The 23,144-nt window shown below is 41.4% G+C and overlaps 1 protein-coding gene across 25 annotated transcripts in view; it reads left to right on the top strand.

The window, feature by feature from the left end:
• Positions 1 to 23,144, top strand: part of FBRSL1 (fibrosin like 1) — a 513,458-nt gene that overhangs the window by 333,109 nt on the left and 157,205 nt on the right. For all 25 annotated transcript variants that reach the window (XM_071763661.1, XM_071763655.1, XM_071763656.1 and 22 more), the window contains one exon: positions 8,822 to 8,851. In XM_071763661.1, coding sequence (XP_071619762.1) covers positions 8,822 to 8,851 — 30 coding nt within the window. The remainder of the gene's footprint in view (positions 1 to 8,821; positions 8,852 to 23,144) is intronic.

Raw genomic sequence — 23,144 nt, 5'->3', positions numbered from 1 at the left:
AATGAGTCCAAACAGTGAGAGACTAGGAGAGAGAGATTACATGTTGAAAGAGATATATGGAGAGAAAGAGAGAGATATCGATCTACTTTTTTCTAACCATTGAAAAGAATAGATTGATTCTTGAAAAGACATCATTAAATCATCCAAAAATTATGGAAAAGCATTATGCTGGTACATTAAGGCCTAAAGTAGGAGGTCTAATATGGTAAAGCAGCTAGAAAGCATCTCCTCAATTTGATACAAACATTGCTGTGTAGATGGCATTGAATGCTTGCTTTTCTATTTTTAATCAGTGTGTCTTTATTAAACACTTACATAGCAAAATTAATCTATGTAGGCTCCAGTAAAAGACTGCATTATGGAAAGATATCCATTCCAATTTCTACCTTCTCCATGGAGGGAAGGGCAGGGATGTTGGAAACCAAGAGAAATCTGGTGACTTACACATTTTTGGTCACTCTCTCCTATGAACCAGGTCTTTTTTAGGCTTGGCTTGTAATCAGGTAACTGTAGGTCTTATTTTCTAGATCCCAAAGAATAATTTGTGATTATCTCTTTTTTCCTAAAAGCAATTTCCTGTATATAGGTGTAATAATAAAGAAACCATTTCCAGCATAAAAGATGTGCTTGTCAAACCACAGCAATGATTTTCCAGTTGCTGGCTTTTTTAGTTGTGCAGCCTTCTTAAATTTCTGCTTGAATTCTTTCACGACAGAAGCAAATGAAAATTACACCGTGGTTTTTAGGTCTCTGTTCCCTGATTTTTGCTTGTCATGTCATGAACTTCTTTGAAGCAGTGAAATGGCAGCCCATCTCCCTGAGAGCTCCAGACAGATTTCTAAAGTTGTCTTGTTAACAGCTTGTCAGAAACCTACATTTCAGTCTCACTGAGTTTATATCATAAAAAAAAAAAAAAAAAAAAAAAAAAAGTTGCTGGAAATTATGATTTTTACAGGTTCTGACATTTTTCTAAAGAACTGAAATGCTCAAGGCTGCTGTCTCCCTTAACAGGCTGTGCTGTTTTGGGTAATATTCTGTGTTGCATCAATTGAACATCAGAGCAACATTCAGTTTCTTCCCTTTAACATGTTCTTTGAATTATTTAAGGTGTTTTGATGTTGGCTAGAATTTGTAACAAAGTCCTCCAGCTTTTATCCTAAAATATCAAAAAGGTTGAGATTTTTTCTTTCCCCTCCTCCCTTTTCTCTCTCTTCCCTAACCCTTCTTCCCTCCCTCCTCCTGCTTTTAATAGATCCTTGCATGGATCATCAAGGGACTTTCTTTTATGTTGTACAGCATGAAATGACTTAGTCAGGGTCTTCCTGATTAATTTATGAGTGCTAAGGAAAAGGGAAGGGGGAAAAAACAGTCCTTGAGGGATTGACCCTAAGCTGCCACAGATCAACTCAATTTTATGGAATGAAAAGAGACTTAAACAGTATTTTTAGCGTTGGTTCCTCGACCTGCAGAGGTAGGGAAGCTCCCTGTGTCTGGCAGGTGAAGCAGGGTGAGAGGTACCCATCTCTGCAGGTGGCTGATGGGGAGCAGAGCTCGGCCCTTCCAAGGCACCGAGCGCTTTCAGAGTTAAAGCTGTGGCAGATTGGTGGATTAATGTGCTCTGCCTCCAAGGGACAAATGCTCTTTTTTTTTTTTTTTTTTTTTTTTTTTTTTTTTTATAAATCTTTTTCCCACCCCCATACTCCCTCCTTCCCTACTCTGGGCTTGCAGATGACAGCTGTTGGTCACTTAACAAAATGTCCTCTTGATTGCTGCTTCACAACAGGGGCCCCCTCAGACCAAACAGCACATCGCCTGTACAATGCATCACTGCCCCTCAAAATTAGTTATAGTGCTCAGGGCTATTCTTGGCTGCCATAGCTAATACTCTCTTGCTGTTCTTCTCTCTCTGCCTCGTCCTCCCCCTCCGCAGACAAAGGCTCAGCCTATACATCTGTAGCGCTCATAACCTCCCTCCTTCCCCCAGCCAAATGCTGAGGAGAGAAAGGGAAAAAAGAAAAAAAGAAAAAAAAAAAAAGAAATTGCTGCCCTGAGGCTCAATCTGTTTCTTGCAGCTCTACCCCGGCACTTGGAAGCCTGAGCTGGTGTAGCCATGGGGAGGCCCTGACTCATTTCATCAAACTGTCAGGGAGGCAGTGGAGCTAAGAGGACTCTGCTGCCTGGGGCAAGTTCAAGTCAACATTCGATTTCCGTCCTCCCCCCGGCCCCCGCCTTTCGCTTGGACACTTTCTGTGCTCTGGATCTAAACTTCTCCCTGAGCTGCAGCAGCTCACAGCTTCTTGCCAGGAGGAAGGACTTGTGGGACCTTATAAAGGACACAGTGGCAAAATTGCTGCAATAAATCAGTGGCCCTCTGACACTTGGCGGTAGCTTAATGTTTTGGCACTTTCTTTCCTGTGTATGCCTCAAGTCCCATTAGCAGGCTTTTCTGTCAGTCTGGCTCATGATAAAACTCTCTCTTCCTATCATCTTAAGCAAGCCCCTGCAGACATGAATCCAATGCCAGACTTAATAGGAAACAACACCCTCCCCCTGCACACACAGGCGCGCATCCATACGCACTGCTGCTGCTGTGAGCTGCTCCCGGGAAGTTAGCTCAGAGGACAGGGCAAGGGGAGGGGCTCCTGAAAATAGGGTTGATTTTGCTTCTTCCTTTAAAAGAAACGTTAATGAACTGGGATTTAAGTGTAATGCTTCCCCAAGCCTTGCTATTAAAAGAAAATTCAGTAACTAAATATGAACGGAAATAATGAGATAGCAGCAACATGGCCATCCTCTTGGGGCTGTCTGAGTGGGTGTGCAAGCTCCGTAGCTATCTGCACTGTTCATATATTCTATGAAACTTTTTTACATATGTGTTCTACTCTGCCTGCTTGCATTGTAATATAGACTGTATATTTAAGATTGTCTTTCAGCCTTTCAGTTCCCCACACAATTTTAGTTGCAGGTAGACTGGCTAGATTACATGTCCCTCCAGGCTGGGATCTGTTTTTTCACACAGCCAGCTTAGATGTCTGTCATCCTCTGCCTAATCATAATATAAATAATACCTGTAGGTATGTGTTTTTGTGTGCAAAGCAAAACCAAGCCTTTCTGTCAGCTGTTTGCACAGGAACCTGTAACTTATGTGCTGTATTGTGTCTGGCAGAACGAGGCCCTATCCCCTTGAGGCTGTTTAGGTACAAACCAGATTATAAACCTCTGCATTTGGGTGGAATAGAATATACTGTGTTTATGTGAATAAGCTAAGGTCTAGTTCCTGGCATGAGGTAATTATGTGAGAATCTGATTTCATGTTAATCAATGTAGTACTTCTGTTATGTGAAGACAAAATAGTGGTCTGGAAGGTAAATTGCTGGGAGTAATCTAAGGATTAATTGATTCTTGTTTATATGATTCTAAACTCACCAGAAAATGTCCAGAATCGCAGTACAAACAATTTTAATACAGATTCTTCCACTTCGTGGACTAAATGCCTTTGGGAGGAGCCCAGTGCACATGGAGATGTCTCAGGGGACAGAGCCTATATGCTGCTTCTGTGGATGCTGCTTTTTTGGAAGAATCTCTGCATATCGCATTCCAGTCCTGCTCCTCTTGTGTGTTCTAAAAACCTAAAAGTTACATGGGTGAAACACTCTTCAGCTGTGCTAACTGCCTCTGCAATTACGTGCCTCTTGCTGTGACAAGGAGTGATCTGATGTAATCTTGTATGTCATGTGAACCACAGTGGGTAACACTTGTATTTCCCGTTTCAACTTCAGCTTGTATGGGATAAGAGAAGATTTAGGGGTGTGCTGTTGATGGCTTTGTGTCTTTATGGTAAGAGAAGTCCCTTCTCCAAATGCACCTTTGCCTGTGTTTCACAGTAACCACAAGTCCATCTTTCTCCTGTGTTGGGATGATTTCTTCAAGGAAGTGCTGGAGTGCATCGTAATGCCTCACCTGGTGGGAAAGGCATGATGGAGGGAGGCCTTTAAATGTGAATTTCTACCTCAGCTATGAAAAAAAAAAGCCAGAGGGCATGTTCTACAAGTATGAGAGCTCTGTCTTGGCTTCCTCAGGTCTTTTAGGTGCAGCAGGGGAACAGATGGGACGGAGGGAATGGCGGAGCCGCTGAGGTTGCTGAGATGGAGATTAGGAAGGCGCCAGCTTTTCCTGCTGCTTCACTGACTGCTTCATCCATAACCTGAACCTTCCTCTGGAGCATGGTCTGCCAGGTTGTGCCCTGCTCTGTTGAACCCATAGTTTCTTCCTCTAGAGTCTTTTTAGACTCTAGACTCTCATCAGAATCTTTTTAGCACTGGGTCATGGTGTGTGGAGGGCCCATATCCGCAAAATTTGCATCCTCCTCCTCTCTGGGGCAGAAGCAGGGAGGAAGAAGGCCTCCTTAGGCCACGCTGAGCCAATTCTACCTTAAATATATGTGGTGTTTCTGCTTAATTTTACTTCATGGGAGGCTTTTTCTGTCTGGAATCTGTCACTGGGAGAAATTGTTTCCCAAAAGCAGCACAATTAGGGGTCAGCTTTGGGAACATTCTTGGTGGAATTGAGAGGCAATTGGCACAACCCAGTGAATAATCCTTTTAGGAACCTTTATGAACCTGGCACAATGGCTGTTTACAGTTTTGCTTATAGACCAGGAGTGTTAACAGGCCTTTAGAAAAATCCAGGTAATTGAAGCTTTTGTCTTTCAATGAGCCCCTGTAGCTGTCAACAGTTGCCATTCTCCACATTTTCTTTAACTTTTTCGTTTTGACAAGGGCTTTTGTCCCTCAGACAACAGCTGCGTGGGAGGTGAGCCCGGCCTAGGCCTGCTGGGCCCTCAGGAGGGAAGCTCCTGGCCTCCTCCTCACCAACCCAGAATAAGTTGTCTTTTAAGACACAGAAAACCCTCTGGGTCAAACCGAAGTTTCTCCTGTGACTTTATTATTCATTTAAACATCCTGGCCGTGCCAGGCACAGGCTCTCTGTGTCGATGCAGGGCTTTGCAGGAGCAGGCAGCAGAGGTGAGAAGGCTTCAGAACAGCGGGGATGGAGGCTGTTACCACAGAAACTGAAGCAGTCCATTGAAATGGTGTTTTTAGCACTCCACTGAAAGGAAGGGGTCAACAGCAGTTCTGTTTTTTCACAGACCTGTTGAGGCGCATTTGGTTTGGGATTTTTTGGTGCCGTTGTGTTTTCAGCAGCCTGTGGCTTCCCGTTTCTTGATGGGAATATGGGAGCCTGTTTCTTTAAAATAAAAGGAAGAAAAACCTAAATGAATTCTGAAGCTTGGGGGGGGTTCCTCTAAAGCTGGCTGTATTTTCTTCAGGAGTCAGTGGGAGATTGTAATGGGTTAGTAGCCATGACTCTCAAGCTCTCCATTTTCCAGGATGCTGTATGTTAAGCAGAAGTCCAAATTTTCTAAATAATGGTGTGTTAATTGTTACCACATGCTCTCTTATCAGACAGACTGCTTAGGAGCTTTGGATCACTTGGGACTTCGTTCTCATGTGGATTAAGAATGTGGTATTCTGGTAGTTTAATAGCCACACAGTAGGAATGGCTACAGGAACAGTCTGTGTACATGAATGTGTCATACATGACTGGGAGAGGCAGGAGGGGACAGCTATTTCGTAAGACAAACAAGAAATTATGCAACTTGTTGTCACAAGTAGGGTTTTTAAAGCATCCATCTTGCAGCTGCACGATGGGCTCTGTGTCCACGCAGAGCTGCACTCACCAGGGTAACTCTGCTTCTGTTTCAAGGCTGATGCAGTCATGGTTAAAGGAAGGAAGATGTAAGTTAAAATGAAACAAAGTTCTTTGTTGTCCTTTCCATTTTAGAAGCAATTAATTATGGAATATCTACAGATCCTGAATGGGGAAAAATAGATCTTCAGAGATCTGATGTTTGCTTCGTTCTTGTGGCTATTTACAAAAGTCAGCATGTGGATTTGATGGCTCACTGGCTTTTTTGCAGCTTTCACTTGTCTTCATGAGACAGAGTTGCATATTGGTACAAAGCAAAACTAGGCATCTAAACAAAGCAATGCTGCACCTTTTAGTAATGCAAGCCATGTGTAATGTAGGCTTTTATACTCATTACAAGCATAAAAATTTTTGAGGTCAAATCTGTCTTCTTCAAGAAGCAGCCTGTCCTCCTATTTTTTTAAAATATCATAATGCAATAAGAAATAGAGTGCAAGACTAAAATGCTCCATTGTATTTGAATAATAGTTATTGAAGTTCTCCAAAATTGTTTACATCTGCTCTCAAATAATTTGAACTAAGTTTATTTTGGGGTATAGTACTGAGGTTTTATTAAATGAGGGCTTATAGGCAAAAACATCTGAGTTTTAATGATAATTTTCTATGTTTTCTAGTCAATATATTTCTGAGTTTATTTATTTGATTTTTTCATTACTTAAGTGTATCATTCTTTAAGCCCCTGTAAGAATAACATTGGTTTTGGTGTTCCCTGAGCACACCATTTTAAGCAACACAGGTATGCTACCTAATTGTATGCCACTTTTGAGATGGGTGTAATTCCATTGCAACACACTTCAATCTGAACTGTGTGGGTTGAATCACATCATCAAAATATTCTGTCTCTAAAATATGAGTGTGCAGATTGAATGAGCACAATGAATTAAAATAATAACCTCGGACACTTTAGCATAAGGCTTAAAGGTCAAAATAATTTGGCCTTTGTGACCCACTCAATTATGCTGATAATTTGGGGGAATGTACACTCCTCATAGTGTTCTGACTTGATTTCAGCCCTCCAGGTGGAGGTGAAAGGCTTGTCTTGATTTAGGTGGTGTTTCTCATGAGCATGTAAATAGTACGTGTACTGCTGTGACTGCATCTTTCCCCACCCCCAATCTTGTTTTTAATTAATGTATTGCTTTGTCAGCATGAATTAGCACTGACTGTCTTGAGCAAGCACAAATGGAGCAGGTACTGGGGCAGCCTTTGCCCAGCAAACCTGTCTCAGTCTGTCTGAGTGGTGATGGACATTTAGTCAGCCCCTTTGCAGGCCCCGAGCAGAGATTTTGATTGTTGGTGGTTACGTGGGTGTGGGGGAAAGTCAGCAAATAGCTGCTGATTTATCAGGACTGATGGTTTTTTTGATCTGAATGTCTGGTGTGTGAAAAAAAAAACATAAATTATGTTCCCAATAATAATCTTCATAGCGTTCAGTGATGGAATAAAGGTCCCAAGAAAAGGCACCACTAGCTTACAGGGAGTTATTTGCCAAAGACATGGCTAGCTGGTGTTCTTGCCTTCTGTGCACAAAGTAGTTGGATAGAGCCACCCACTGCTCCCTGGCCTCTGCAGAGCAGTGTCCTGTCTTCCTGTAATTTCTTCCATTTTTGCTTCAGGTTCTTTTTTTTCCCAGAATGGTGATGGATACATTTAGATCTGGGCACATCCTTCTTAACAGTTGGATTTCTCTGTGAAAAAGCATGCAGGGAATCGGGTGCAGCAGTGTAAAATGGTTTCATTTTGAAACAGAGAGAGTTCTGCTTAGTCAGAACAGGTTTCTTAAGTGTTTCCACTGCAATTAAATGGAAATAAGGAGTCAGTTGGGAAGCTGAGCAGCCTTTGCTGCAAACGCCATGGGAGGGAGACCCATCCCCTGTGTCGTGGCACTTTGTGTACTCTGTGTGTTAAAGAGAATTTAAGAGTAAAAGGTTCCTCAAGTGCTTGGAGTCAATCGTTTCACATGCCAAGTAGAAGATGATGTTAAATAGTCAAAAATCTGCAGAAAACCGAGAATATCACAACTGAAGTTTCTGCTTAGTAACTTCAGGATACAAGGATGTGACAGGAAAGATTCCCTCTCCCCTGTCCATGAGGAGCAGGACCTGGGTAAAATGGCCATACAGGTCTATTCCTTCTCTTGCATTGATGACACCAAAGCATGTGTTTTTTCATAGACATTTTTCATATTTGTAGCTTGGCATTGCTGGCTCACAGTGCCTCCTCTTGTTAAACCAGCAAACTCCAAAGGGTGCTTCCAGTTCCCAAAACCCACTCTGACCCTCCCCATCAGCTGCTGGCTGAAGGAGAAAATTCCCATTGAGCACAAAAGCTGCAAACCACACTGGCCACACTGTAATGGACAGCAAGAGATTTATTTTTGTTGCCAATTGTAAATCTTTCTCAGCTCCAGTCAACAAGATGTGTGTGTCCTGAAGTGTTCAGTGCTCAAATTATCTTTCCATCATTTGTGCTGTGAAAATAGAGCATTTCATTTTCAGGGGCTGTAAAAGATTACACTCTAAAACTCTTTAAGTAAACACTTCCTCCTGGGATCGTGATCTCATGCAAACTAAAAAATGTACCAGAATTTATGATGTATTTTAATTACTATTCTTGGTATCACTCATTAAATTAGAAATTGATTGCCAGTTTCACAGTTTCCTTGTTAGATGACAAAGTGCTTATCAAGGTGAAGCAATGCAAAACTGTTACTATATATTCCACAGTTTGGGATGTTAAGAAGTCATGCTTTTTGTTGTGTTATTCATGTTACAGTTGTTATTATAATGCATTGCTGATTGTCTTTTTTGTTTAATGTTCAGCTTCCCCGTCCAAGTAAGATTATACCATATTCTTGTATAAGAAAAATAAAAATTGGCTTTGTCTGGTTTATACCAGCAATCTAAAAGGCATTACTGCAAACATCAAAAGTGTGTTTCATTGAACTGAGAACATCATAAACAGCTATCCTGAAGTTTTGAGAGGATGATGCAAAAGATCCCTATACATAAAGGTGTTTCTCACAATCTTTTTTTCTCTCTCTAATCCACAGTGTGACAGCGAGAGTGATATTGACGATAAGGTAAGACTGAATTTTCTTCTTTCATGTGCCTTCCTAGCTTGGAAATTCCCTGGTAGTCAAAATAAGAATGAATTTGAAGATAGTATTTTTCCTCCAGTGTTCAAGTAAAATTTAAAAATATCTATAATTGAATGAAAAAACATGCTGTGATCTTCACTAGTTTTTGGGGGTTTTTTTTTACAGAAAAGAAATTCACATTAGTATAAGAGTTTTTCTTGATTATTATATGAGCATTTGGTGAGACCCGAGTCGTAACATTAGTGCTGTTTCAGAGGAAGTCTCCTCTGATAGCTTGTCAGAAGCCCATATTTTATTTATAGTCATCTTTGAAGATGTCAACTTTGTAATCAGTTTAGAAGAGGGGACAACTGGTACCTACCCTCAGAGGTAGTGTGGTAACTGTCAAGGAGTGTTTTGTCATGTTGCATGCATATTTTTCACAGAACAATGATTTTTCTGACCTTCTTATTTATACAGAGGTTGATCATTGAAAGGGTGTAGTTGTGTGGTTTTGTGTAGGGATCTCTCCTTACACCTTTGCAAGAAAAACCCAAGAAGTCCCTCTACATAGCAACAGTTGCTCCATGCTTTTGAGCATCAACTGTGTAAAAAACTTGAGTATCTCTTGCTGACTTCTCTTCTGGCAGATCAAACCTGGCAGTCTCAGGTTAGGTCTTCATCAAACTTTTATTATATTTTGGCTGTCCAGTCTTTTGCATTCATTCATGAGAAGCTGTGGCACATAGGTTTCTGCTGGATCAGCATTACAAAAGTAAAGGCTGACTTCAGATAGCCCTGTCTCCCTGGCAGCACACTTGGCTGCAGCTATACACCAGAGGTTATGCTGAGTTCAAGAGACTACACTAAAAGCTTCTTCTGGTTAAGGCTGTTTTGGTTTGTTTGGGTTTTTTTTTTTAATACTGTTAGAGCTTGGGAAGCATTGAGGTTTCTTCAACTTCTTTTAAAAACCCCATCAGATAGCAAATATCCCTGGAGTGTGGCAAAAGCTATGTTTTGAGATGAAGGGTTGATCAAAGAGAAACATTTAAATTGTGTATGTTGAATGAAAGCTACTGTACATATTTTATTTTATATAAATGTATCAAGTCACTCTGAGAAACCACAGCCTCCCCCTCAAGTTCTGTTTCTTACAAGGTTACACAGCATAAGAGCTGATGGCAGGGATGGTGAGGGTGAAAAATTATTCCCTAAAAGCTTAGATACCGTGAGGTTAAAACATTTCTTAGACTGCCCAATCAAAGAAAGTAAAAGCAATCACTTAGAAAACTGTTTAAAGATCTGCCAGTCAAACCTCAGATGAAGTTGTAAGTGACATGTAGTTTTATTATACAGCTATGCTATTAATGATTATCTAAATTACACTGGTAGACCCAGCTAGCAGCATTGCATCTGAGACTGACGTTTGTAAGATTAGGTTTGACTTCACCTTGTAGAGAAGAAATTGAAATCTGAACAACATTGATTAGCTTTCAGAATGTGGGATCTGAGGTTACCTTCAGAGGAAGCTGTATTGTGTTTGGCTGGTAACTTACTGTCCTTTACAGCAAATGAAAGGCTATTATAGTGTTCCTTACTATTAATATGGCATTTCTTTACATATCTGTACCTGTAATTTGACCTTCTAGGTTGACATATTTCCCATCTACCTTCTTCTTAAGGTGACTCCACCTTAATAATAACACTTCTTTTCTTCAAAAGGGGAGCAGCACAAGATCATAATCTTTCTGTCTCTTGTCTGATCTGTAGGGACATGAGACATGGCATCAGTTCTATTAAACAGGTCTCTGGAATTAAGCAGGGTTGCTTTTCTTGGCAGCAAAGACATATGCACATTCATGTAGACTCACCAGGGTTGAATTGAAGAGGCTTCAGATCTTCTGTGGGGATAATGTGGATGCAACACTGCCTTTCAATTGGGGAACACAAAGGCATCCTGGCTCTCTCTGTTCATACCTGACTTACTATACTGGAAACATGTGCAGTATTTGTCTAAAACTGAACCTGGCTGATGCAACGAGGAGCTATAAAAATATTGGTGTCAATGTCCTAAGGGATTACACTGAAGAGTCATTTTCCCCCTTCCATGTGTTGGGAAAGTGTAGCTTCTAATAATGCTCTCTGGCTGTCACAGCCAGATGGAGCATCCAACACACTGTCTGGCCCAGCATCAGGCTTCCCAAATTACATGACAGGTCAGCTTCATTTCATAGCATTAAGAACAATCTTGCTTCCCTGCTTGATCAGCACGAAGCAGCTTTCTCCAGGTACACCTACACATGCTGGCACTAAGGAAGGGCAGGGCAGGAATTACTAATGTGTTTTTGATTTGCATAACACTTTTTGTTAGGTATAAACAGCAGATCACTGTCATCTGTGTATAACTCATAAGAAAAGCAGACAAAAAAAGGAGTTCACATACAAGTATAAACTGAGTCATTGACAGAGCTAGGAGAAAAACTGAAATTTTCCACCTCCTACTTCTCTCTCTGTACCATGCTACTAATTATCCACTGTTTTTTTAGTTCATGGGTATATGGTCTATTGAGCTCTCAATGTTTTAAAACATAGACATTAGAGTAAAATTAATGCCTTACTCTCACTGCATTGAAAATATATAAACACACTCCTGATGTTTTTTTCCTTGTGTGGTGCCGTGCAGGACTCCAGGGGTGAAAAGTAATTGGGCATAGTCAGTCAGACATGCAGTGTATCAGAACTGAGGAGCCATTCCTCTAGTTGTGCAAGGCAGAGTTGTGCAGCAGTGAGAATGTTTCCAAACAATGCACTGCTGCTTTTAATAATTGGAGAACAGGAGCTCCAGGCTGGGGACCTGTCCATCCTATCTCCTTTCTGAGAACTGTCTCTGGCCAAGAATAGCCTTTCATTTCTGCATCACTGCTGAAATCTCCAAGGAACTCAGTGGGATGGTACTTTCTCACACCTATCATTTTGTCACCACACACTTCTTGAAGAACTGTTTGAAATACCCAAACTAATAAAGTGACCTGTCCAGCCATCTAACCAAGTGAGAAACTTAGCAAATCAGCATTACCAGAGATGGAAATGCAAATCTTGTTTCTTTTACTGTATGTTCATTGAAGGGCATTGGTTTGGACTCTGCAACTGTTAGGAGAGTTGCAAGGCAGCTTGCTGAAGCTGTGGAATTGATACTGTACTTTTTGTGAGGGAGGAGAGAGAAAGGGAGTTAGTCAGATAATGGTATTACTCTGTCACCACACTGTGCAATGGCTGCAATGTGAGGCTCACGGTCCATAAACATTGTTACTGAAAATATATACTTCCTTTAATAGCAACAACAGCATTAACAGATAGCAATTACCCTTCATTTTCAGGAACTATAAAGTCTCCATTAATTCAAGATTTATGTAGTTATAGCATTTAGCACAGGAATAACACCACAGAGAATTGGTTTATACACATGTAATGAGAGAGCTTATGGCATACTTTAGTGAACATTAACATAATAGAGTAATATAAACCATCAACAGTTCCACTTATTGTCTCTTACCTGCTTTAGCATCACTGTGAAAAGTGGCTAGCAGCTTGGTAATGTGCTCTGTTAAATGGTGTTCTGCAGAAAGCCAAAAGTCAACTTGTGCAAAACAAGGGAATGAGTAATCTCTGCTCGTTACTCCAAAATTTTGCTCACATTTTAATAACAGTGTTCAAGATTGCATTAAAAAAGAAAAAAAAAGAAAAAAAAAAGGCCTTTTCTTTAAAAGTAAATCGGTGTTCATGTTCTTTCAGTCTTGGACTTCTGTCTGCTGTGTGTGAAATTGTGGGTTGTCAGCTTAATTGCATGGTCCCACAGTGTAACTGAGCTCTCCAAATCAGGGGTTAGATATCAGGCACTCCTCCTGTTAATGTGGTGCAAAGTTAGATGCACAAGAAATGACACCCTATTTCTAAGTTGAATCAGGAGTGAATTTGTTCTGTAGTTTGTGTTTATGTTTTAGCTTACAGCAAGAAACCTTTCAGGCTGGTAAAGCTGTATCCAAGATGGAAGCAAAATGGTTTGAAGTCAGATTTCAGAAACACTGCTTTCTGCAACAGCAGAGCTGAGTTTATCAGTACCTGTTTGCAGCAGTGTGAATTCAGCCTTGCTGTGCTGGTGTTTGGTGTGCCAATAATTTCTAAGTCTCAGTAGGTGTCTGGAAGCCTCCAGTACCCATCATCAGGTGCAGTTTAGCACTTGCTACATGGGAGAAGAGCAGCATGGTCATGCTATGATTGCTCCTCCAGAGCCTGGGTTCCCATCCTGCTACGTGCAGTGGCAGGATGAGACTGGAATGAAAGGACTGGATGAGACTGGAATGAAAGGACTCAGATAAAAGGGGGCACTGTAGCTGCAGCACTGTTTCAATATGTCAGTCTTGTTGTGCACCTTCAGTTTTGTAGGTGTTATGGTAAAGCTTAGGAGGAGGCATTTGAGAAGGAAATCAGATAGATTTATGGCTGTTAATGGCAAGTTATTTTCTATAGCAAAAGGCAGTGGTAGGTAGTAGGGAGAAGCTTATTTGAAAGCTTAACAAGGGTGTTATCAAGTTAGACCAGTGAGAGATGAGGGTTTACAACAATACTGTGTCAGTGTTGAAGGGGGAAAGGACCCCTCCAAGTTGTCCTCCCCTCCAAGTTGTCCTTCCCAACAAGAGAGTCTGCAACTGCAGTAAAAAGAATTAGTAATAAAATACTTTGTATTAAATCAAGCAAGAATGCAAATGAAAAAAAGTGTTCTCCCTTCCTACTTCGATTTTGTGTTTATTTTTTTTTCAGACAAAACCTCAAATTTTAAGTACATTACTCTGTATTATAACAAGCTGAGTCAACACTGTCTGTGGTGTCCATATTCATTCTTGAAAATGTAGAAAAAAAACATTCACAGCAAACAATGAGAAGAGCCTTCTACTTTGATGACAAAAATCCATCATTAACTCACATAAAAGGACTGAACAGATCTTATGGAGAGCCCTTGGGCACGACAGGATAATACCAGCTCTGTCACCAGCAGTCAGCATGTCCCTAACATTCTGGTTTATCCATTGATTAATGTCTCCCTCTTCCCCATCCATGAGCGTTTTCATATCTTACCAGAGACCTTTTGAAGAAACTTTTAAGACCTGAGGCAACAGGGAAGAGAGCAATCTCGTACAGATGACTGTCACACCAAGAAACCCCATTACAACATAGCCATAAATCCAAAGGGCTACCTGTGCAGTTAGGTTTTTATATACTTTTTAGCATTTCTTGATGGTCTTTAATACCAAGTTCTACCCAGCTGCATTTTTCTTGAGAAGTAAGGTGTTCTCCTTAGCAAATGGCTCACATTTGATTTTGTACTGCCTGAAAATCCAATCTAAGAGCTCCACTTGATTTTTTTCTTGGCTTTTAAGTAGTGTTCCATAGTTTCTGCATTTTTTGATTGATTTCCTCTAACTTTGTACAATATCTGTAGGATTATCTGAGGAACGGGATTTCATGTTTTAGTCAAAGCTATGCAGAAGTTCAAAACAGAGCAGTGGCTGAATGAAGCTTCTGTGAGTTCTTGTTCATGTAAGACAAGGTGGTGAATCCCAGCAGGATGAGTACAGGAAACCTCTGCAGTTTGGGCTCTGCAGTGCACATCTTGCACTGTGTCCAGGGCTCAGAAGCACCAGCAGGTCTGCTTGAATGAATCCATGGATGTTGAGTCCTCCACCCTTCAGTAGCTCAGATGGAAAAACCTCAAACACACACAAAAAGCTTGGTTAGGCTTTGTTTCCAAAGCACCCAGTCTGCCTCCCAGCCTCTGTTTCCTTGGCCTTCCCACACCTGTGTCAAAATGAGTTGGAGATCTTTGCCTGAATCTTTGGCAGCAGCTGACTTAATTTGTGGTTTACTACTCCTGACAGTTTATTGGGGAAGCAAAATGCGCCTTCATCTCCAATAATAAACAGCCCACCCGCCGACACTTTGACAGACTTAATGGCTTTTTATACAAAAATGGACAGACTTAATGTTTCGACTGTAGCGATCATCTGTCCTGATCTCCTTAATGAAATTAGATTAAGTGCACCTGGGAAAATGCTGAGATGGCACATTGCCTTCATCACCTTCCTTAATTTAAAACCAATTTGCGGGGAAAATATCCTCTGAAGCTGAGGGAGACAGAGAGAAGGGGGAGGGAAGGGGATTTTAAAATCTATCTGGATAGCTACTGGCAGCTTTAATTCCTTTCCCTGCTGGCAATGTGAAATATTAACAGCCTTAAGAACTGAGAGTTTAAAGACTTACTAACCTTTTTGCCTTTCTTAGAGGGAAAGGAAACAAAACAAAATCTTTGCCATCAAGATCATGTTAAATTTCTGCCACTGTCAGGAACAACCCAAACCAAAAAAAGAAAGTCTCGTGTAATTCATTACTCTAGAAATGTCTTGCAGAAGGCTTGGATTCTGTTACAGTGATCACTGCACACTCATATTCCTTCAGCTACTACTGATCACCCCTCAGAACCTCAGTCCTTGTAACCTTTGGAGGAAATGTCAGTCACTATAACCAGGGTGAAAGTCCCAGTTAAATGACATTTGTTAGTGAAGATTGTGCCCCATTTTCAAATGTACTCCTCACCCTAATCAAAATTAGCAGTATCCATAGATGCTCAGTGCATCCCAAAATCTGTTCAGGCATCTTCATCCAGTTGACCAGCCCTATCACTGGGGCTTCTTATGTAAGTGGGAGTTTGCATGAGTAGCCCAGTTGCTGTCAATGAATAATTTAAATTATTTAAGCCTCAGACATGCTGCTTAATAATGAGAGAAATCAGCCCCATATGTCCTTGTCCATAAATACTAGAAGATGGGGACAAGTCACTTTTAAATGGGATTCATTTATTTTTAAATCGAATCATGATAAGTGTTTTAAAGGTAATCAAGCATGTGTAGCTATCCTGAATATTATAAATATAGAAGAACATTAGCCTAAAATTGAAAGGGATCTCATTCATATATAAACTGAGCTGAGGGTATCATGTGATGAAAAAAGTGCAGAGTAACCTTTAATAATGGACAAAGATTTCAAATTGTTCTTTTTATTAGTTTCTACAAAGGTAACTGAAATGACCAGTGTGTTACACGTCAGTATATATTATAGTGACAGGTACTATAGATACAGGTTACTGAGCATCTGCAGTCACTTTTTCCTCCTTTTTAAACCTTTAGATAACCCTCACTCTAGCCACAGGTGGTGAAGTTGAGGTAGGATTTCTTGTATCATGGTTTTTGAGCTTGCCTGTGTAAAAAGACATTGTATATCCCACCAGAAAGATCTCACTCCTATCACTATATTTTAGTCCCTCTCTTTTTGTGAAATGTGAATTTCTTACCCTGCATTTCAAGATCTTGCTCTGTGCTGCTTTTTCCTATTTCTCTTGTCTTTTTCAGACAGCATCACTTTCACCTTCTCTGTTTTTCCCATGGTGCTGGCCCTGGGCTATCAGCCACCAACCTCTCATTGGTGATTTTCTCCACAGGATAAGCTCCCTACAAGGACTAATACACTGTTCTTCCTCTCAGAGCCTAGCAAATTTTAGACATTTACATGCATTTAGTTGTAGCTCATGTTTACTACAAGCATTACATTTTAGGCACATTAAGACAGGGAGCATGCCCCCCCATGGAAAAAAAATGACCTCATGTTTTGTGGTCACTCCTGGAGTACATGTAGCACACAGAAATTATTTGTGAGCATGATTTGTACAAAAGCTATTAGGAAAATGAATTAACATCATCATTAGCATTTCCCACTGAAGAAACAAGCTCAAAGAAAATGCAACTTACCTGCAGTCCCACAGTGCATCAGTCAGAGATGTTGTGGGACACAAATTCCTGGTTTTGTTCAGCTCAACTCTAACTTTCTCCATGTGAATCTGGGTACCACTGTTGTCTCAGCCAAAACTAACCCTTGGATGTTTGCTTTCTACACCCTAACTGTCTCTGCTAGTGCTAGATGTTTCCTGAAAAAATAATTACCTTTAGCTGAACTGGAATATGCTTTGGTTTTGCTTTAAGAAGTCATGAAGCTTTCTGTATTACATTGAAAGTCTTATTTTATCAGAGGCATTAGAAGCTGTCTTCATAACTTCATCAGGGAGGTGTCTTCTAAGGCAGTGGAGTAACAAGATGGTTTTTGGATGGCTTCTGCCTTTGTATTCCTAACACAGATATGATTTGTGCAACTCCAACAAGTTAAAAGGTGGCTCTGGAGAGCAAGATTGGAAGAAGTGACAGCTTCTAGGTGAATGTGTCTGTGCTTAGTCAAAACAGTTTTCTTGGTTATCTTTTGAAGTCTGTGCAGCTCTGGCACTGTTTCTGCTTCATACATCATCACCAAGAGCTCCAACAGTCAGAAACTGGCTCATGGCAGGACAATAGGTGATGATGTACAGTATAAACCAGATGGAAGGGCAAGTTGCCTCAAACAGATGAGTAGAAACTTGTTCTCACTTATAAACGAAAATACATCTAACCCAGAGAAAGGAAATGGGAAATAGGCTGCATGTGAGAGGAGGACAGCAGTGCTCCTTTGTAGTGCCTGTCCAGAGAGCAGGGTGCAGGCACAGCACCCGTGGTAGCAGCAGGGACCTGGCCCAGCAAGCAGGAGGAGGTTTCCTTCATCTCTGCCCACGTGGCCCAGTGTGCTGGTGTGGGTACCACTGGGAGGTGTACAGCTGCCTTGCACCCACCACAGCCCTCCCCCTCAGCCCTGGTTATGTTCTGGACAGAAGCCTGAGGAGCACTTTTAGCATCCCTTGTCCAAAGCAGCTGCTCCCTCAAGGAGAAGGTTCTGTAGTGCAGGAGCAGGCTGGGGAGCAGCTGAATTGCTTCATAGATGTGTCTGGAAATGGCAACATTTCCAGGTAGCTAAATTTAGGGGGCTGTATTTTTGCACCAAGTTAGTTTCAGGGGATAAATCCAGTGATCTGCAGGTCTGCCAATGGCTGTGGGCAGTTGTTCTCTCTTGGTCCCATGGAGGAAAAAGTGGCACAGGGGGTAGAAAATATTTGTCTCGAGGTAAGAAAAAGGCTGATGCCACTTAGATCAGAGTGCTTGTAGTGTTTGTTCCATGTTGGGGAAGAAGCATGCCTGCCAGGTAGGTGCATGGTTATTTTTAGTAGCACTGTGAAGTCAATTAAAACTAAAGCAGATCTGTATTAAAAGTTAATTCATATTAAGAACAGCACTATGCTAGCTTCCACTTTCATCTGGAGGCAGGTGCAAGTCCATCTGCTCTGCTTGCCTTTAATGTGGTCCAGTGCAAAAAAACAAAAAAAACAAAAAAAACCCCAAAAGGATAGGTTTAAGCCATCTTATTAGCATCAAAAGTTGTTATAACTCATCTCCTTAGCAAGTCTGAAACATCACTGGTGTTGACTTGATTAGTCAGTGCTGCCAGTTTGCATCACCAGGGGTGTAAAGGAGGCAGATGTAAGCAGCTCTCTTCTTGCCTGGGCAATCTTTACAGTTTCCAACTATAGCTCTTGGCTGTTCAGCTGGGGAATATATTCTGTATAATAGCTGCTTAAAATTGTTTCAAACAGGACTGTAAGTCCCAGTGTTTTTTAGGCCCATTCTGGATGTTAATTTCAAACTTTCCTCCTCCCTCATTACCCAGTCCCCTTTCTGCTTTCCCTCTCCCCTTGGTTGCCTTTAAATAAATGCTGTTCAATGCAGATAAACAATACAAAATGGATTGAGTGGAAGTGCAAAGGTGATGTTGTTCCTTACCTCTCGACACAGGACTCTTCTTCCCTCTGGTCATCAGAATGACTTGAGTAATGTTGAAGTCCAGTTTTGTGCCTGAGTCTCCTCTGCATCAGTTCAAACCCATCCTAAAGTGCTGTGGGGCCTCAGTTTTCACACACTCCCAAACATCCGAAACCTGCTGGTGTTCAGAGCCTGTTTGGAGTCACTGCACAAGCGACCATTTCTTGTGGCTGACTGCTGGGACTCCTTGTTCTGTGACCTTCAGTTGTGGCCACATCTCAGGCTTGTACCTTAGGCAAAATTTCCATTCCTCATGCCACTGTGAAGAGCAAACATTTGGGGGGCAAAATAACTCTGTGGCGAGACTCAGATAATGTAGTTTATGCCCATAGCCTAATTCCTCTGATGATGTTGTTTAAAACATTATTTTCTCATTACCCTCTGTGAGCTGAGCTTCAGAGCTCTCCATCAAAAATAACAGCAGTGACTGGAATTAATTGCTTAGAAAACATTTTTTCTCTCAGCCATGTTCCACAACAAAACCTGGGGAAGCCAAGAAAAATGCTGGCCTGAATTTGGAAGAAGTTTGTTTAGAGGCCTGAAGCCTCCACGTTGCTCTGCAGACACACACACACATACGTGGGGCTGTTCTGACTGCCTTGGGTTTACAGGAAAAGAAGCCAGGCAGGCTGCAGGGCTCAGAAACAGTTGCTTGCCAGATTCTGATTTATTTGACAACCTCCATAATAAAGTAACTATTTGTCTAACTCTTCCTGATTAGTCTGAAGAGGTCTGCCAATCTGAAGAGGGTTGACTAGCCAGGAAACCACTAGTATTTTGGCTTTTTTTTTTTTTTTTTTTTTTTTTTCTTAAGGCTTGTGATATTATTTGCAATAATTTCTCCTTTATTAAGTTTGGCATTTCAAAATAATTTACTGCTGCAATGTGAACATTTTCCACATCAACAATAAGTCTATTACGGAGAAATTTACAAAAACAAAATGACTTCATATTGCTTGCAGATGTATTCTGTAAAAATAATTGTTTTTCACTAGATTTTAATGTTTCTAGGCCTTTGTAAACATAATGCCTAAATACTTTTATTCAATAAACGAGACCCATTCAGTAATTGCTTGCACATTTGAAGTCCAGTAAATAAGGAGCAGATTTCAGCTCAAATCTGTGTATCATTTAAGCTGCTTAGGTCAGAGCCCCAAGGCGGAAAAGAACTGGTGAGAAACTTGTGTTTTCAGAAGTGGAGAACTGTGACTTCAGAAACCAAGACAAATAAGCCCCATTTCTCTTTAATTAGTGGATTCCTGCTTATGGGCCAGGCTTTCTTTATTCTTGGTTCAGTAAGGCTGGGAATTCAAAGGAGGCTGGAGATGTTAAGCATTCTGTTCTCTGGACTTCCTTTATAGTCTGGGGATACCAAAGTCCTTCAGGCTCCATTGGAAATCCCATCACACAAACCCATATTTTTTCCTTGAATGCATTGTTTTCAGGTTGGAAACACTATTGTGCACAGAGAGAGAAAACGCACGCACACATGTGGAAGGGAAATTATGACTGATGTCACTACCTGTGGGCCTTAGTTTTATGTGTGTTAGGTTTAGTATATCCTAATTTTTAACAGCCAGGAGTACAGGAGACTTCATTGAAGCCGGGAGAACCGCTCTAGTAAGCATCTTGTGGTCTTAAGCTTGGGCAAAATGTCAACTTAAAACAAAACAAAAAAGGCAGTGCATGAGTAATTGGATATTGCTTGTCATGCAAGAAAAATAACTTACAAAGCAAAGTAGAATCCAGAAATAAAATTGAAATAAAAACAAAAACAAATAAATACCACATGTATTGTAATTCCTGTGTGAGGCATGTTTGGTGGAGTCCTTCAATCAGCCAGCTTACAGCCTGCATTGATGAGCTCTCATCGTGCCTTATGAAAGTGAAGTATTCTCTGTGGTGGTTTGTTTTCCTCTACAAATGTTTTGCAAGGCACAGAGACCTTTAATAGAATCAAGGAGGGCAAAATATCACAGACAAGGTGGTTTGAAAGATACTGTAGTGTAGTTTTTCCTGGGACTTTGCTACCTTCTGTTTGCTACCTCTCCTCTCGAAGACAGGATCTAAACTCTCTAATTTAAATATGACCAAGTTTTCAACTAGGATCAGCAAGAATACACCTCAGTTCCTCTTAGGCCACCATGGTCTTTTTAACATGGAAATACAGGTAAATAGTGGCAAAGTAGCCCTTTTCCTTTGGCAAAGAAGGTGGGCGCAGGAAAGGAGCAGCCATCTCTGGGAGCACTGGGAGTGTGGGAGATTCAGTGGGGTCACACTGACCCCATTCCAGGTGACAAGTCCTGAAAAGCAAACCCAGTGAGGAAAACCAGCTTTACCTATATCAGTCCTTAATGTTGTGCTCATAGGACAGCGAGCTTCCCTGCCATCACAGGTCATCCCCAGCCAGCTCACTCCTTGACTAATTCCTTCTCCTTTCCCCCCTCCTATCCAAAGAACAACAACCCTAAAATCCCATAAAGCTTTGCAGTTGTTTTCACACATAATTAAATCGTCCTATGTAATCCTTGCCTGGTGGCCTTTTGTACAGTGGTGGGGCAACAGCATTGAAGCCACCACCATGATTTCATTACTTGGATTCCTGTGCAGGTCACCTGCCCCACAAAGGCAGCTGTGGTGGTTTCAGGGCTCCATAAAAGCTTTGCAGAGGGAAGAGGAGGAGGCAAGCAGTAATTTCTGCCTCTGTAGAAGATACCTGGGATGGGCTTTCTCATGGGCAGAGGTTTATGTGTATCTTTGACCAGAGCAAAGGTTGGAAGAGAGACATTAAGACACAGCAAGGTGAAAGGTGTGAAGTTGCACAACTGGAAATAATCCCAAACCCAAAAGTGTAATATTATTTGTGTTCAATTAGAAAAAAGGAGTGTAAAGCCAGGCAGACTTTACAGAAACTGAGAGTTATTACAAGCACTCTGGTGTTTCCTCTACCTGTAGCTGATCAAAAGCTTGAGCTAATGAAACAAGCTTCTTAGATTTTGGCACAGCTTTGTATTTTGCAGAGGGAATTGTGTCTATTTGAAGTGAACCCTGTCTTGGATACCTATTTCTCACTAATACAGCACAATTTCCTCATGTCCAAGCTTCATTGGGTGGGGTATGAAGCAGCAGTGGTTACTGAGTTACTTATATTGCACCACAAAGGCCCAAAGTGTTTTGGGAAGCAAAAAGCTGACAAAGTCTGTCCCTCAAAATTTTGGCTCCTGCACAAATTTTATGGGCTGTGTCACATAAGAGTGCCAAAAAAATAAGGAAAGCTTATTGTTTTAATGAGAAATCTTGTCTGTCAGCCCTTGCCTCGTAAACCTCTTGACAGACCACTGTGATCCTTTACATTTAGAAACTCCCTTACTAGTTCTGGTTTTATTTGTCATTTTCACATGGCCATAGATGTTCCCCCTCTTACACCTGCATGCCTTCCTCTGCTTTGCCTGGCTTTTGCAGCTTGTTTTATCAGAGAAGGAAGTGAAAGGTGTTTAGAAGTGACCCTTGGGCATCAAGAACTGCAAGTTTCTCCAGGAGTCTGCAGTGGCTGTAGCATTTTTCAGAGCAGGAGAGAACTAGAAGTTATTTACTCCAGGAAAGTCAGGAAAATCAGTGTAGCAAATGGGCATACACCACAGGCTTCTTTTCTCACTGGGTAATCTCTACAGGGAATTTTATATGCTGAGTATTGCCATAGTACATGCTCTTTATTATGTCTCTCAGCACACAACACCACTGCTGAAACCACTTCCATTCACTTGTTATCTAATCTCTGTCATAAGAAGTCAAGGGATACAGGCCAGTGTCCTCCTCCCTTGGCATATTTCCAAGCAAAAGCACTGCACCCATTGAAAGAGTCAGTTTCAAATGGAGTATAAACTGGGATTTGCCTCACACATTGGCCAGGAATCCAAGTTCTTCCAATTTTCTTTTGTGGGCCTGTTTGCAAGAGATTCCTTAACCACTGTGGCAGAGCTTTGCTGCTTTGATAGTCAGTGTGGCAACTTTTGTCTTTGATTTCCAGAGAAAGCTCTGTTGAGTGGTGCTGGAAATCACCTTTGCATTATTTGCTGTATCAATGTCCCCAGGAGCTCCAGCCAGGGACCATATGCACACAAAAAACCCCCTCCCTTCTCCAGGAACCTCATGTTCCAGGGACAAAGCAAGAGATGCGTGTGCTGTAAATAGGCCCCTTAAGCCAAGGTGGGTTTGTTGTACCTGACTATCATCAACAATGTTGCTGTAAAGAAAAATTTCGAGGAGAATAATGAGGCAGCTCTGTAGTAATAAAGAGCTCCTCCCAGGGCTGAGGGAAGACCTGGTAGAAAGCATGGGCCAAGAACTTGGGGCAGGAGGCTGGTTTCAACCTGTTCTCCTTTGTGGTTGAGTGTGTAATTGCTTTCCAAACAACTGGAAAGTAATAAGAGAAGGGGAGATGCAAAGGAGATGCA

Source organism: Heliangelus exortis, chromosome 19, assembly GCF_036169615.1.
Source record: "Heliangelus exortis chromosome 19, bHelExo1.hap1, whole genome shotgun sequence".
In the NCBI taxonomy this organism is placed as follows: domain Eukaryota; kingdom Metazoa; phylum Chordata; class Aves; order Apodiformes; family Trochilidae; genus Heliangelus; species Heliangelus exortis.
The sequence above is the reverse complement of the archived record's forward strand: the minus strand, read 5'-3'. Positions and strand labels throughout refer to the sequence as shown.